At 37.9% G+C, this 16291-nt stretch overlaps 1 protein-coding gene across 2 annotated transcripts in view; it reads right to left on the bottom strand.

Moving 5' to 3' along the window:
* cacna2d3a (calcium channel, voltage-dependent, alpha 2/delta subunit 3a) overlaps window positions 1–16291 on the bottom strand; it is a 180020-nt gene that overhangs the window by 75713 nt on the left and 88016 nt on the right. For both annotated transcript variants that reach the window (XM_006631128.3, XM_015348334.2), the window contains exons 10-11: window positions 10572–10661; window positions 8083–8196 (exon numbers count right to left, since the gene is read on the bottom strand). In XM_006631128.3, coding sequence (XP_006631191.1) covers window positions 8083–8196; window positions 10572–10661 — 204 coding nt within the window. The remainder of the gene's footprint in view (window positions 1–8082; window positions 8197–10571; window positions 10662–16291) is intronic.

Below are 16291 nucleotides of genomic sequence, written 5' to 3'. Positions count from 1 at the left end.
TAACCTTCATCATCTCTCTGCTTCTCTGATAGAAATTAGGGGTTCTTAATTAGGCTCTTCAAATCGCAAACAAAATAGAATTTTCATAAGTAGCTTATTAAGAACCTAGGACTCTCCTGAGAAAGGCAGTCTATTGCTTCAGATCTCCACATTCAGCTTCTCTCTGAATCTCTAGAACACTCGTGTTGCCCAATTTTCATCTAAAATTTCCCCCAAAATGTAAAAAAGAGCTTGAGCAGTTCCATCTGCCCTTCCTGGCACTGGGGAGTCAATGAACCAGGGCTGCCAGAATCAGTCCTGCATTACCCAGATGTTGGACTGGATTGTGCTTCAGGGTGCACAGCTGTTTAGGTGCTTATTTTAGATCCAGTATTCCAAAATATCCTCAACATTTCCCAGGGTAATACAGTACATGAGTCATTTAACTTATTGTGCTCTCTCTTCATGACCATCTTTACTGTTTCAAGCAAAAATGAAGTCCAATAATTTCTAACTTCTATACAATACAATGTATTATTATTATTGCATGTACAATAATAAAAAATAAAAAATAAATATTACTAGCCATTCCAGTGGATGAAAGATGGTAACAGCATTATCTCTTACATTTGTATAATACATGTACTGTACATCTGTTTCCAATCTGATACACCCAGGGACAATTTAGAGCCACTAGGTTGCTCAGCCACATTTAGAAAGCGAGAAAAAAAAAACACCCTTAGACAAAGCTCATATGAATTTGAAGAAAACATGCAAACTTCATACAGAAGGCATTGAAATCTGGAATGTCCAAATGCCAGCAGAAAACAATTTTGGAATTTTTGCAATATAAACCTGAATTTGCCATAACAAGCTCCTTGGATTGTCAGTCATTCGTTTAGCTCTTTATTGTCACATTTTTACTATATACTGAATGGTGTAGGTGAAGACAGCAATATATTAAAAATACAAATTGAAATTTGAACTTCATCTCCCATTCGATCCTGCATATAGTATCATAATGAAAGACACATCTCCATACTTAAAACGATAACTCTCAGTATGACAAATTATTTAACATATAGTGTGTCAAAAGGACACATCATGAAGTAAACTACTAAATTTACAAAATGGCAAGATTCAAAAGCAAAAGAAGAAATACTGCAATACAGTACTACAAGCCACATTAACATAATCTTTAGAACTTGCAGGCAATATCAATTTTTGTTGCCCGGGACAAGGAGGGGAAAGGTTAGGGTCGAATTCTGCCGGAAATCATTGTTAGCAAACATTCTGAGGAAGAAGAAAAGAAACACACAAAAACAAGGACCTGACAGCGCGAGTAATAAAGGTAATTACAATGATGAAAGCTCATAAACGGCTTCATTCTGCACTGTCATTCACAGCGCGGGCTGCTATTGCTCATGACGGCCACACGCAATGACCTTTGTCATGCCTGGGGAGGCACGCTCCCCCTTCTGTGACTTGACTCTTACAGAGCAGCCAGATGGGGCAGCTCTGCTTCGTTATTCGTGTCTGTGAAGTGGAAATGCCAACAGAAGGATTCATTACTGTCAGGAGCTTCTCTGCAAAGCTCCCCTGATTTATTAGGGCATAAACTGCTGTTGAGACCATAATGGGACATAAGCGTTCTATAAGGCCTATGAACTCTGAAAGAAATACACACCATTCGCACAGGACAATCTATCATCAGACGTAACCACTCAGTCAGTCGCTCTGAAGGGTTTAGTGCATTGATTTTAATGTACAGATAATCATTTTATTTTAATAGGCCTCATACGTAATGAAGTTAAGTGTAACAGGGTCCCAAGATAAACCTTAAAAATAAAAATAAAACCTAAGCTCCAAACAGGCAGAAAGATTCTTAAAAAAATCATTTTAATCAATTTAGATTTTATTTCAATTTCTGCAGAATACTGCCATTTCATTGGTTATTTACTATAATAAGGTTTTTAACTAATACAATTTTCGTTATGGAAAGTCTGGTCCTTCCATTTTTTCTTACTAATGTGAAATTTAATTGCCTGAAAATGTAGTTGATACTGTCTGTAAATCTCTAATCATCCATAATCATATTTGAAAATAAAGGTAAATTTTTCATCCACTAACAAGACAAATGAACACAAGTAAATAAAAATATAAATGTTACAATATTCTTTATAAATAAGAAATAAATATTAACATAGATATTGTTCTAAACCTGATGCATCCCGCAAATGTATACTCTAATTTAGAAATTGATTTTATATTAACTTTTAAAGGGAAGACGGACATTCTTCTTTTTTCAAATCCACATTTCACACAATTATGTAGAGTTAAAACTGGGAACGAGGTCAGAGAATTTTATTTCTGCATGGTAAGGCACAGTTTTGTAGTCTCTAATCCTAATTTTATTTCTTACATTTTCCAGATTTCAAACTTTGAGAGCTAATGCCTGTTTTGCATTTAGGTTTAATAGAAATTATGACGATTCAGGAAAGCAAACACTGTCATAAGATTCTTTTGTTTATTTCTCATATTGGCTGTGGCCTGGTAAAAATTCCACATTAATCTTTCATTCTTCAATTAAAGGCTATAATCATCCAAGGTAACATCCAAGGTAACAAATATGGTATGTATTTGGACTAAGAACTAATCAATGGATAAAAAACATTGAAAACAGAAAAGTTGTGAATGCTCAGACTGGGGGTGATATGATTAGTGCCACTTCTCTGTCTAGCTTCTGTCATCTGACTTGCTAGCAGACTACTCAAGTTTACTGATCACACTAAAATAGGAAAAAAACACTTTTGAAGCATGTAAAAATTATGTCCTTCTGTTGGTAAAATTTCATATATATTCGAGAATTGGCAAAATCTCGCAGAAGACATTTTAGGGACGATGCCAAGATACTGTACAGTAGGTGCACGTAAAAAGAATGGGACCACAAATTAGGTTGGGTGATGGAATGCCACTCTGGAAAGTGACTGTGCGGAGCACCATGGTCGAGTCTGCCCTGTGCTCTTCAGGATGATAAATGCACTCTCTACTGTTAAATGAAAAAACTGTAAACCTTAAACGAAACAAGTTCAGGTGCGAAATGTATCTGCATCTGAGCAATAGTGGACGTACTGTAAAGGTCAAGACTACATGTCCAAATGAGGGGCATGGGTAAGGAGAGTGCAAGCGTGATTAAAACTTGCAAGAGAGCTGCTTCTGTTTCGGTTTGAAACTTGAGCCTGTGTTTTGCCCAGAATCGCACAAAGGAGAGCTAGAGTTAACGTATTTCAGATCCACCGGTGGTGGTGGATAGTGGGGGAAAAAAAATCATGATCATAAAGGGCACTGTTTTCCATTAGGCCAGACCTGCAAAAGACATATCACTGCATTACAAAATCTGCCTTTTCAGCACCGACAAAATAAGCCCCTCTTGCCATCAACACTGAAGCAGAGCTAGAGGATCTGATTCTGTCATTGTTAGCATCATTAAGTAATTAGCTTGAACTGATGGAGATAATTGCGTGCAGGTGCAACTGGAAATGAGAACCTTAGACAGCCCGAAAGGGAGCTTCCTGAGCTCCTCAGCCTGTATTCTGTATGTTTAGGAAATAAATCACAGCCTCGTTCATCGTGAGACAGGAATCTCCTCTCTTTGTTTGCATGCATATAACATTCACAATTTTAAAACAAACTCCCGTTATTTCAAATTATTATACAAATAATTACCTCTTATACGGTGTATATTTGCGCTTCTTTCTGAGTGGATTCTGAGCCTGTAACTCTCTAAATCCTGGATTAAATGAAAACTTTAACTGCACTACCAACTGCAAACTCACAGGTGTCTCTCCATTAAGGAGATACCAATAGCCCTGGGCATACAGAAGCATAGCACCAGGTAACAGACTAAGAGTTCGTAAGAGACATGTAACATAAAGCTTTAAGTTCATCTGGATCTGAGTCGTGCGAAGAGCTCAATGCAATAGCACAGAAACAGGACATTATTGACATTTTTTTTTGTCTCATGACAGATAATTCTAACACTCACAGGCCAGAATATTTGAAGTCTCCTGTCAAATGAACAGAAATTCTCAGTGGCTGGTAATGTATGGTTGGCTCAATAAGCAAGAGACAGATTTCTATGACTTCTCTTGGCCAGAACAACCCGCCTGATCAAAACTGTGCTGTAAACCACTACAACCAGTAGGAGTAACCAGCAGTTAAAATTTCTCTTCATGACAAACACAAGTAAAGGTGATTCTGTTGTAAGAAAGAGATGGGATAGGGCTCCAGATCTTTCAAAATCATGTGGCATATGATCCACATTCCTTTCTAGCTGTTCTTGAGGCTTGTAAGATCCAAAATATTAGATAAGATAAGATCAATTTATTGGCCATATGGAATTTCTTGTATTAGGATTTTTGTTTTCCACATACTGTACCCCAGCTTGCTCTCCATGAGACACAGGCAGGGAAAGAAGCTTGGGGTCAGAGCGCAGGGTCACCTGTTTATACAGCGCCCCTGAAGCAGCTGGGGTTAAGGGCCTTGCTCAGGGGCCCAAGGGAGTAGGATTCCCCTGCCGGCCACAGGATGCGAACCGGCAACCTCCCAGCCACAGGCGCGGATCCTGAGCCAAAGTTCCATCTCACTGCCCCATGATGTTGTTCATGTTAGTGCCTAAAATTTTGACCAATTGAGTCTGTGGCGGAAATAGTAAGGCAGATGTGAGTCTGTGTTTGGGCTCCACATTCTGAACAAGTAACAGTGGATCTGACTTTAAAAACCGATGCCATCATCTTTGGAAAAGAAAGACTGTGAAAGCTTCTTGGACAGAGCTGCTTAATGAACAAAAGAAAAATATGTTAAGTGAATTAATAAAATGAAGATAAAATACAAGCCAGTAAGACAGGATTGAATGTGGGGAACAATTAATTAAAATGTCTTAAAATGAATGCAAGATGGATGAAGTAACACGTAAATGTTCTTTTGTTTTGTTTAAGCAAAAATTAAATATGTTCTTCCCTTTGTTTCTAAAGAGTGCAAAGTACTAAGAAAGTAGTACTAAGAAAAACGCTTTGCTTGCAAACCTTAAAAAACAGCAACAAAGACAAAACAGTTCTATTAACCGAATTCTATCTTTAAAATCGCACACCCTAAAATCGTTTTAATTCCCGATAAATAATCTTTTACTTTGCAATGCCACTGCAGGCACTGACACTCACTTCACTTGCAATTCTTGGGAAAAAAAAAAGAGAAAAGAAACGTTTTCTTGAAAACATAATGAAACACACAATAACATCAGCAGTCATGCCGTTTGTAGCAAAGTTACCAAATAACACTCCAATTTAATTTCGAGAAGGGATTACTTTAGCTGAGGTGTACAGTTTGTTCTCTTCAGCCTCAGCACTTTTACTTTGTCATTCCTTGGCAAAGACAGGTTATCTGCAGGAGGGGACTGAACATCAGGGATCCATGAACTTTTCTGATGCAATCTTTGTAGTGGTCTGTCGGACCTTTCTTTTTCTGTGCGGTATATTGACAGAATTTCAATAATAGAAGTATCATTCCAGAGGGAGCTGGCATTGAAACATTAAATATACCCCTTAATATAACCTCTTGGGGAACAATAGTGAAAGAGAGTGCTAAAAATAATACCCACTGACTGTTTAAATGGAACCCACAATTAAGGCAGCAAAGAATGTATTCTTTTCACTTGGCTTGATTTGTACTGCATTTCATGTTTAGGAAAAGAAATCTCTGTTTTAAGAAAAGAAATGTAACCAAGTAAAACCAAGTGTCTACAACCTTTTTGTTTAAAGCAAAAAAAAAGGCCCTATTAATGTTTTCCCAGACTCAATTTCTCTGTTCAGGCATTTGAGCTAAAAGCTGGGAAATCTGGGTTTAGCTCAGAATGCCCCTGACAGGAACCCAGATCTCACAAAAGATCAGATATCAAACAAGTTTGGGTATAACACTTACATGGAACAGAAAATCTTCAAGGAGAACGTTTTTGTCTATAATGTTCTGATAATAGAACTCTAAATCTGCCCACTGGAGTGTATGTCAGACAATTTAATGTTCTGACTAAATTAAAGCAGATGAATTCTATGGTATTAGTATGCACCTGACTGTAAAGCTATTCATTACATTCACCTGGATAAAAGCACTGTTTTATCGCAAGGCCGGACACCAAATGAAAGAAATGCACTGATGCTAACTGTACTGTACACTGTATACTGTAGCTTCTATCTTCTCAGAGGGTAACTAAAACAGCTTCCCATACTGCACCAACAGAAAAGGTGATCCTCTGTAGAAACATGATTTTTAAAAATCACTCTTGAGGCCAAATCACTAAAGGAGTGAAGTATAGAGTTTATCAACAGTAGTGACCCACTCATGATTTGAACCCACAACCTCCCTGTTATCAGCTCTAACCACCAATCTACACAATTGCTACAGTAGGTCTTGAGCTTCGAAAGCTTGAAAAACACCACAATCCAAGGTAAACTATTCATAACATCACAATATGAAAGCTTGCAGTAGCTAATATATTAGATTAATCAATTAGATCTCTTTGACTCAGTGTCAGGTCTTCCCCCTTATTAACATAATTTATTTCTGCAAACCCATCCAGATAAAAGTCTATGTTTTCAACTGCAAAATAAAGATCTATCAGCGCTACTGTATTTGTTAGCTCAAAACAAAATGGCCAAAATTTCAGGACATGATCTCTGTAGAAGGGAAAACATTGAGGGAAAAAAGTAAAGCACTGCAATGTCTTTTGCATAGCAGTGCATATTGTAGGGCACTACAATATGTAGGGGATCTACAGTACTGTACATGCATATTTTGGATAAAAGAAATAAAAATTAGATGTGGTCTGCAGTCCTGTTGTATACTATACACACACAGAACAGTGAGAATTATTTTAAAATAATGAAGGATATCCCATACAAATAATAAGTTCCTAAAAATAAAATAAAGAGAGAAGAGGCTACGATACTGTAGGTTAAAGCCTGTGTCCTGGGGAATCCACTACTCTGCTATCCCATACCCCTCAAAGGTACTTTGTACTGCTTCAGTTTATACCAATAGCACTGGAATCTGTCAATTATCGGCTTGTTGAGGCTTAGAATTCAAGAGCACCAAGGGAACTACCTTGGGATGCAGCCACAATAATTGCAAAGTGAAAACTCTGAAACTGCCCAAGGTCTTGGGGACTGGACTGCAGGCTTGAGAGTGCACTGTCCCTTCATTTGTGTGGTTGATCCTGACTGGATACTGCAGCTTACACAAAACACAAAACACACTATACTGTACGTTTCCAGGGAGAAGACAAACATGCCGAGGATGGGGGGCTGTAGGGACCGCCAGCATTTGAAAAGGGGGCTCAGCCAAAACTGAATCCGTGCCGCACAAAACTCCCTCACCTGCCAACGTCCTTCCAGTAGGATCATGAGCGAAATTGATAGAGGTGGACTTTATCAGCTTCTGGACATGCACGTCCCAGAGAACACCTGGTGTGTGATGCAGATGTAGCATAGACATAGGCACTAACTGAACAGGAGTCAGCCTGAACTGCAATAACTACTTTTCTGTCAAATTGCTGCTTAATGCTCAGCTTTTTTCCCCCATATTCCTGGGTAGACCATTCCCCATTCGAATGCCAGTGGTAAAATTGTCAATCGTTTCAGATACAGGTTGTTTCAAATCAACATAGCGAATCTGTTACACTGTAATAGAAATGGAAAATAACCTCAAAGCGAATCTAAGAAAGCTTCACAAGGATAGCGACCAACCTCAGAGAAAAAAACAGCTCAATAAAGATAACTCTCCATGTTCTCCTCATCGAACAAAACAGGTGCTAAAAGGAGCACACCAGCTGGCAGAGGAGTTTGACATGTCACAGCACGGTACTATACAAGCTTCTCAAAAAGACACGCTTTGAGGAGATTATTGTGCCCCAATGGATACAAGCAATTCTATGCTGGATGGCATGGAGGGCAAAGAAACTTGAACATTTCTCAAGGTTTCTGTGGTGCTGCGTCAGAATGATATCACTGATTCATTTAGAAAAAGGACACCCCTGTCGTGGCAGAAACTCACCTTCCTGTCAGGCCAGTTGTATTTGGCAAAAACAGCATCATATGTGTCCACAGCTCCGTCTGTGACCAACATAATAGCTTGACTGCAAATGCTTCCTCGACCAGTGTGATTGAACTGCAAAAAAATATTAATGGAACGTATGAGCGTATATTTTGCTTTTATGTGCAATGCTACTGTATTTCAGACTGTTGGATTATAGCTTACAGTACATTGAATGAACATAGAACATGGATAAATGCAAGTTATATGAAAACCATTCAGAGAAGGTAGGATTTGTAATAATGATGCAAGAAATCCCTTTATATCCAATACAGACAGTAAATTTAAACTGAAGTCTTTAATTACCACAACAATCCCCCACAGACTAAACCAAAGTGAGTGCATTGTGAGCTCCGTTGACATTTTGAAGCCTTCCTAATCACTGTACCTATTAAAGCACATTAAAGGGAGGAGGCTCTTCTCATTATGTAAAATTTTCGTTAGGCCTAAGTTGGTGAGGAAAAAAAGAGATATTTTCTTTTTAAATAAACCTGCAAAAGTACAGTATATACAGTATTAAGGTGATCTCCTGAGATGCATTATAGTAATCAACAGATTCACTGACCTGTATCAAACTGAATGTTGAATGCATACTGTTTCCAAACATAATCACCTAAAGGTCTGATGCATATGTTAATGCTCACAAAGGGGAAGAACCACTACAAAACCATTTTTCCTAACAATCTGAGAGCAATTATTTGGATCTTTGGTAATCACTAATGAATGGATATGGTTTTCATAATAGTACATCTTATTTGGTGCTCCATGAAGTATAATATAGATTTCTTCCTGGTTGCTGGTCTGCAATATTTGAGTTTTTGTGAGCTTCTGATTCTGCAAACCCTGCTATGCACACACAGCACTGAGAGCTTTATAAATAATATCCACAATGTGCAACAAATTCTAAAATATTTTAAAAGATGTGAATGATAAAGCACCGACTTTAAGTGCATACAAAAATGGTACCCTGGGGAACACACACCCTCACACAACATCAAGGCTCCATCAACATTATTGGGGTACACCAGAGATCATGCCGGGTGTTCCCATACATTTGTAAGTGTAATACCTTCTATAGTGTACCTTTGCTTTCAGGAGAACGTGTAGATGTATCACATTATATTGCTTTACTGTGCACTTACTGGTCTGCTCAAGCAAAATACAATTGCTTGAGCAGACCAACTAATTTTCTAAGCCCCCAGTTTGTATGTTCATATATACCGTAATATATGAAAAAATGTAAGAATTGTGATGCATTTCGTCTGTGGGATTTGTTTGTTCCTTCACTGCTTTTTTTTTTAGTTTCACTGTATGATTCTGCATCTCTCAAATTAATATTCCAGGATGACTGTCCTGTTCCATAATGCTAATGATAAGAAAGTAATGATGTGTATGAAGTCTGGGATGCTGGTCTTCAGCTAAGTTTAACTCCTGGAAAAACCAATGAAATTACACTTTGGTTAATAAATCATTAGAACATAATCTACTGGTGTTAAAAAATGCTTAGTGGCAAATAGGCCATGATATATACAGTCCTTTTTTATTAAGAAGCTGTGGCAATCAGAGGCTTTTCCAAACGATAAAGACAGAGATCTCCTGATGAACAATAATTAACTGATAATGACTGCTTTCTGTGCAACAGAAATTCTTCAGCCTTTTGCATTCCAAAGACTGGTGGCTTAAATGATTCAAATGATGTAAATGATTAAGGTTGAAAACAGTTCTTTGGTTTACTTTCCACAGAATACAGATAAAGTAAGTAAGTTATTCAAATACAGTTAAAGTTCCTGTTTTTTAGTGTGTTTAGTGTGTGTAAGGCCACTGTATTACTGTGATGTGTGGATTATAACCACATAAATCATAAAATTATAAAATAACTGGTTGTTTCACTTTATTTATAGCTGGAAGATGATATAAATAGTTTACCCTAAACCCATTTAGTGTGCATTCCAATTCTCCAGTGACATAATTTGGCATCCAGTATATTTATTGATTAATGGCATTCTTTTCATAACTTTCACCTCTAATGGAAGAAGAGATCTGCACTGAAATAGCAGTGTGCACTGTTTTCAGATCCCAAGTGCTATTTAAAATTGTAATGATTTCCAGATTTCCACCCAAAACTGAAACAGAATTGAAATGTGTTGTGTAAATTATGATGCAGAGCTCACTTAAAAAGCATTAATTATGGTTTAAAGGAACACATGCAAATGGAAAATAAACAGTAAATGCAGAAAACCCTTTTAAAATATTTGAGCTGTGTTATTTCTATTATAGAGGTTAGCCAACTAACAAAACTGATTAATTGCTCTGTATTACAACAGTTCTGACTAAATTTGTCAAAACAATACAGTATAATGTATACTACAGTACATATCATATTGGACGTGTACTGTATATACTGTATATACCACATGCATCCAAACCTAGCAAATTCTGTTCAAACTTACCTCACTAAGAAGTGTAAAGGCTTCAGTCAATGCAATATCTAGCATTCCAATCCCTTTTGCAAACAGTTTGTCGAGATGTTCTCGAAAATGCTGTGAAAGACAGATAAAAAACTTAGAAACTTTAAAAGAAAATTCATGTTAATAGCACATAAACCACCAAAATCCATGGCCCCAAAAGAATAAGAAAATTAAGTGTTAACATGGAAAATCATGATACAAAAAAACAACCGCATTGGTAATTTTAACAATCCCATGGAAGGATATTGATACATTGCGAATGACTAAAAGGCACATGCAGAGATGCAGATAGTGAATAAAAGATCACAAGTGAAAGTCGGTTTTCCATTCTATTTTTCAAGTGAATTGAACTAAAAACAATTCAAACTTCAGGCATTTTCAAAGCATATGTTTTCTTTAAACACGTAACCTTGCTTTCTAAAGCAATTAATGTAGCTTAATGTTCATGGTGACCCAGTAGGTCTCAACCATGCTGCTCATTATTCAGAATTGCCAAAAGGCAAAACAGAATGCTGTTATCTAAATAAACCTGAAAGTCGTACAACATATTCTACTTTGAATGTTTGCGGAAAGAGCAAGCTATTTTGCAAAGTTCCCACTTTATAATTAAAATAACTTAGGGCATTTTGAATTGCATTTCAGGTTATTAACATTTTGCAAGGCAATGCATTTAAATTCCTTGCATGTCAACCTATAGTAAAAGATGAAATACACACCTATATGAAGCGCATAAAGAGATGGAGAAAAGGAGAAATGAAATATATACTAATGGAAAAAGAAACGCAACATTTTCTGGAATGAGAATACTATAGTTATAGCTTATATACTTTCACAAAAAGTTGTCAATTTGTTTTAAGCCCTGCTGTTGTCTCAGAACCCCTAGGGTCCTGGGTCCGATTGTCCCCAGGGGCACCTACTCTGGCTGCTCTGATTTCCTCCCACCTTCTCACGGGGATATTCTGGCTAGTTTAAGTTTAACTGGTGACTCTAAATTGCCACACTTTGTTAGTGCCCTTTGATGGACTAGTGTCCGAATCCAGGGATGTCATCCTGGCTGCAAAGTAATATTTTCTCCCTGAAACGGTCAAGAATCCTAACAGTTGGAAAAGGACAGCATTTTATACTATAAAGTAATCTAGAATGAACGATTTCCCATAACATCTGTAGGTAAGAGGTTAATTGTTTGGTACACAAGTGATTGCCGAAGGCTAAGACTGACTCGAACACAGCAGCTGATACAGTGCCAGGTCTCCTATAGCTGTGTCTGTCATTGATTGCTTGTGGGCCACATGTCTACATGCAGCTCCAAGGGGTAGTACCACATGAGCCTGCTTTTCCACCCATCTCAACATCCGTCTGCCCCTTTCCTACTGTGAGACCCAGAGCCTCCAGAGAGATTTCCGAGGAGAATTTCAGACCACATTTCCTTGTCAGCAACAGCAGAGTGAAAATTCCTTGCCTAAGGAAAAAGGAGTTCACCCTTGTGTTTCCGTGCTCAGCAGTAAAAAATAAGCAGGGTCAAAAGGAACTTATTTGACTGACGCTGGTCTGACAACAGAAGGAAAATTCAAATGATTATTCCGAAATAGAGTGTGTTTGTGTCTCAAAACATGAAGATGCTTATTAAAACTGACAGTCCCTTTGGAAATTAATCCTCCATTAAAAACAGCAGGATAAACAAAGGAACAGAGTCCTCTGCTTCAAGCTGTTTGAAATTCTGTTTCATCTTGCTGTTAGGCTGAGAAACAGTTTATGAGTCTCTTAGGATAAAGATCATTATGTTGATTTTCTGATGACAAGTTATGACTGGAACATTTGCATTGTTTCCTATGTAAACAATGCAATTCTAATGTGAGCAACAGAAATATAGATAGGACCCCAGTCAGTATGCAATCATTTTCTAAATGTCTGAATCTTTCTGAATTTTAAAATCTTGTGTCATTGTGCTGGCAAGGAGCGGTGGGGATTGGGGATTACTTTTAAGCAGTTTCTTTCTTTTTTCACTGGTTTAGGTGACAGAGCAATGAATTTTGTGAACTGGAAAAGTGTGTAAAAGTGTCACCATGGCGCAACAGCAGCTGGACAAAAAAATAACCTTGAGGCGAATCGCAGATATTCGAATGTATCTTACATTTTCCAACACATAGCGATAATGACACAACTTCAAGTCACAAAAGACCTTGGCATACATCTTGTCCTGGTTATGATGCAAACAGAAACAGCCCACAGGGCTAGCTTTGATACACTCAGCTTATTAAGTTTCTGCTAAAACTTTTAAAAACCATGATGTATATGCTGATATTCAGTGCAGTTGGCTGCGTGCACTGAATCTGTCATGATAGGCAATCTAAACAAATAGTTAATTTGTGTTTAGAAAATATGAGCATAAAGAACAAGTTAATAAATAGACATGCCTAATAATACAATGACTGAGCCATAATAATAAAATACTGAGCCACTTGAAGTATCATTCTCTGCGTGTTTCTCTTCATCTCCTGCCACTATTAACAATGGACACACCTGTCAAGGATGGCGTTAGGAGCACCTGGTCGAACCCTAGGCGGCGCTGAGACTGTAGGTACTGTAGGAGCTAGTGTTTGGCATCCAAATCCCAAAGGCAAAAGGCAAAAGTCGTAGTCGAGGTAGGAGAGCTAGGTCGGGGTATCACAAGAGTCAGGTCGAGAGTACCCACATCCAACACGAGAGACGAGACGAAGTCGAAGCGGGAGGAAAACAAGGTCGGGGAGCCAGAAATCAGGTCGAGAGTAGTTTACGCGCACAAGAGCAAGGGTTATTCTCACTAGTGAGCGGGGAACGAGTGGAGTGAGAGGGTATAAATGGGGAAGAGTGTGCGGAATGACAATTGAGGAACTGGTGCGCGGGTGTTGGAGGTGAGAGATGCTCGAAGGAATGCGGTTCGTGACAACACCTGTCTAAATGGAGTTTATAATAAACTTTCGGAAGGATGGTTAGGTCTTAATCTCGCCTTCTTCTGGATACTCTATAACTCACCTCCTGGGTTACCCTTTTCACATTCTTTTCTCGTGCCCCTCCTGCCACCCCATCTCTACCCTTGCAACAACCCCTCAGCTCATTCATGGCGAGAGTTTCGGTCTGCCTCATTCTTACGGTGAGGTGCTGTCCCCTTGGTTAGGTGAGTTACACCAAATCTCTAATACACATGTTCTTCTACTGCATTAATTTCTTATGGCTTCTTCTACCTGCTCAGTGCTGTCCTGGGACGCAAGATAATAATAATAATAATAATAATAATAATAATTGCTTACACTTATATAGCGCTTTTCTGCACACTCCACTCAAAGTTCTGTACAGGTAATGGGGACTCTCCTCCACCACCAGTCTGCAGCATCCACCTGGATGATGCAACGGCAGCTATACGCTCACCACACATCAGATATCAGTGGGGAGGAGAGCAGAGTGATGAAGCCAGTTCATAGATGAGGACTATTAGGAGGCATGATTGGTAAAGGCCAAAGGGAAATTTGGCCCGGACACGGGAGTAACACCCCTACTCTTTTCGAGAAACGTCCTGGGATTTTTAATGACCACAGAGAGTCAGGACCTCGGTTTTACATCTCATCCAAAGGATGGTGCCTTTTTACAGTATAGTGTCCCCATCACTCTACTGGGGTATTAGGACCCACACAGACTGCAGAGTGAGCACCCCCTACTGCCCCCTCCAGCAGCAACATTGGTTTTTCCCAGGAGGTCTCCTATCCAGATACTAACCAGGCTCACACCTGCTGAGCTTCAGTACTGTAGGTTGCAATAGCTTTAAGTGTTTTGTCAGAGAAATTGTTTGTTTGTTTTTGTCAGTGCAAATGAAAAACTTATTTATAGCTGTAACCTATTATAAATGAGAGTGGCTTAAAAGATTTAAAGTATATATTTCAATAAAAGTACCAAAAATGTAGTCTCTAGCAGGCTAAGTCTACAAAAATGATCTCAAAGACCCTTTTTTGTGTTGCTGACAAATTGTAATCATGACTGCTTCTTGTGATAGGTGAAGGTAACAAAAAGTAAATCATAAAGGTCAGGTTATCTGATTATGTTATGGTATGCTATTCTGCCATACAAATATCTGAAGTATGAGTTACACACCATTTGCTGAGGAAACAATTACAATTTTAAACATTAAACATAAAAGGAACCAGGCACCTGGTGTGTGGACCACTCTCATAGCTTCTCAAGTTGCTTTATGTTTATGTATTTAAATCACTGTATCAACATCTGAGATGTGTTATCACTAGGAATGACACAATTGTCTGCCTCCAGCCCACTCAATAAGCAAAGGTTGTTCTACAGAAACAACTGAATTAATGACACATTTTCCTCTACGTTCTGTGCTCCTTACCTCGAATCAATTCCTTGTGATAGGAATTGTCAAGTCTGATCAAAATAATATCATTCTGTGACCTCCAATGCCACTCCATAGATTCTATTATCAGATTATGCCCAGACCTCTCAGCAAACTACAGCATATGGCAAAAACCTAAAATTCTAACTTAAATTGCTAATATTTACTTTGGTTGAAAAACAATTCTTACACACCTTATTGTAAAATCCCAGCAAAGCTGTTTATGTGCAATTCACCAAAAAACACAATAACGTTTTTGAAGGGATGTAGAGTGTATATAGGAACTATATACGTTTATTTATCTCTAATTAATAAATGAATAAATTGGGTCTAAATCCTTTACTGTATTATCAGTGCATCTGCTCTCCCTGTGCACAAACTCAGAATATCATGGCCTAGGGTAGCTATGTAGCTATGATCTGCCTCTTTAGCATTCTGCTCATGAACTAAAATGACTTCTGTGCTTCTCTTCATTTGCATTTTTGCTCATTTAAAATGGAACGTCAACTTTTTTTTCATTTGCTTTTCTTTCAATAATTACTTGTAAAATGTTAGTGACTATCAATGCTACCGGCAGAAATAAACTGTCTGACTACATTCCTATAGATAATACTCTCAGGCGTTTAACTCCTGCAGCATGTCTTATGTTTAATAAAGTTACATGTTGAATCATTTTAGATGAGTGGTGTACTGTACTGTATGTGTATATAATATACTTCAAAAAAATATTCTTAGCATTTGCAGTAGGCATTGCGTGGGCTTTTGGTGCTCCCTTTCATGAACAATGCATTTTATCTTTTGTGAATATTATGTTCTTACTATGCAGTTAAGTCTGGCACACGAAACATCTGGTTATATGATGAAATGTAATCAATTCCTCTTTAAGATCCACATGTACCATAGTGTTTAGTGTCCAAACTCATGCACCCACAATCCAAATAGTTGCTCTGTGTTTTATATAAATATATGACACTGTTAATAATTGTATTTTGTCAGAGGAATGTGGTCAGAGTATGTATGTTAATGTTTATTGCAATTATCACAATAAATATAAAAAACAATGATCAAATTACCAAATTTCCTATAGCCCTGACAAGTGAAAGAGTACGATATAACTGCATTTATTGTGTACACATCTGTACATAGATTTACTGCAATAAAATGGTTTTCAATCCATAAATGAGTACTTCAAATAAACTGTAAGGTATTACTTCAAGGATGAACCTTTCCTGGGTTTATCGAGTAGACAATCTTAATGAAAACTCCTGCTACACACAATTTTTTCTGTGGTGTTTTCTATCCTGTCAGCCTGAACAGTTCAGAC

This window comes from Lepisosteus oculatus, chromosome 4, assembly GCF_040954835.1.
Source record: "Lepisosteus oculatus isolate fLepOcu1 chromosome 4, fLepOcu1.hap2, whole genome shotgun sequence".
Lineage (NCBI taxonomy): Eukaryota > Metazoa > Chordata > Actinopteri > Semionotiformes > Lepisosteidae > Lepisosteus > Lepisosteus oculatus.
This window is presented reverse-complemented; position numbering and strand designations above follow the sequence as displayed.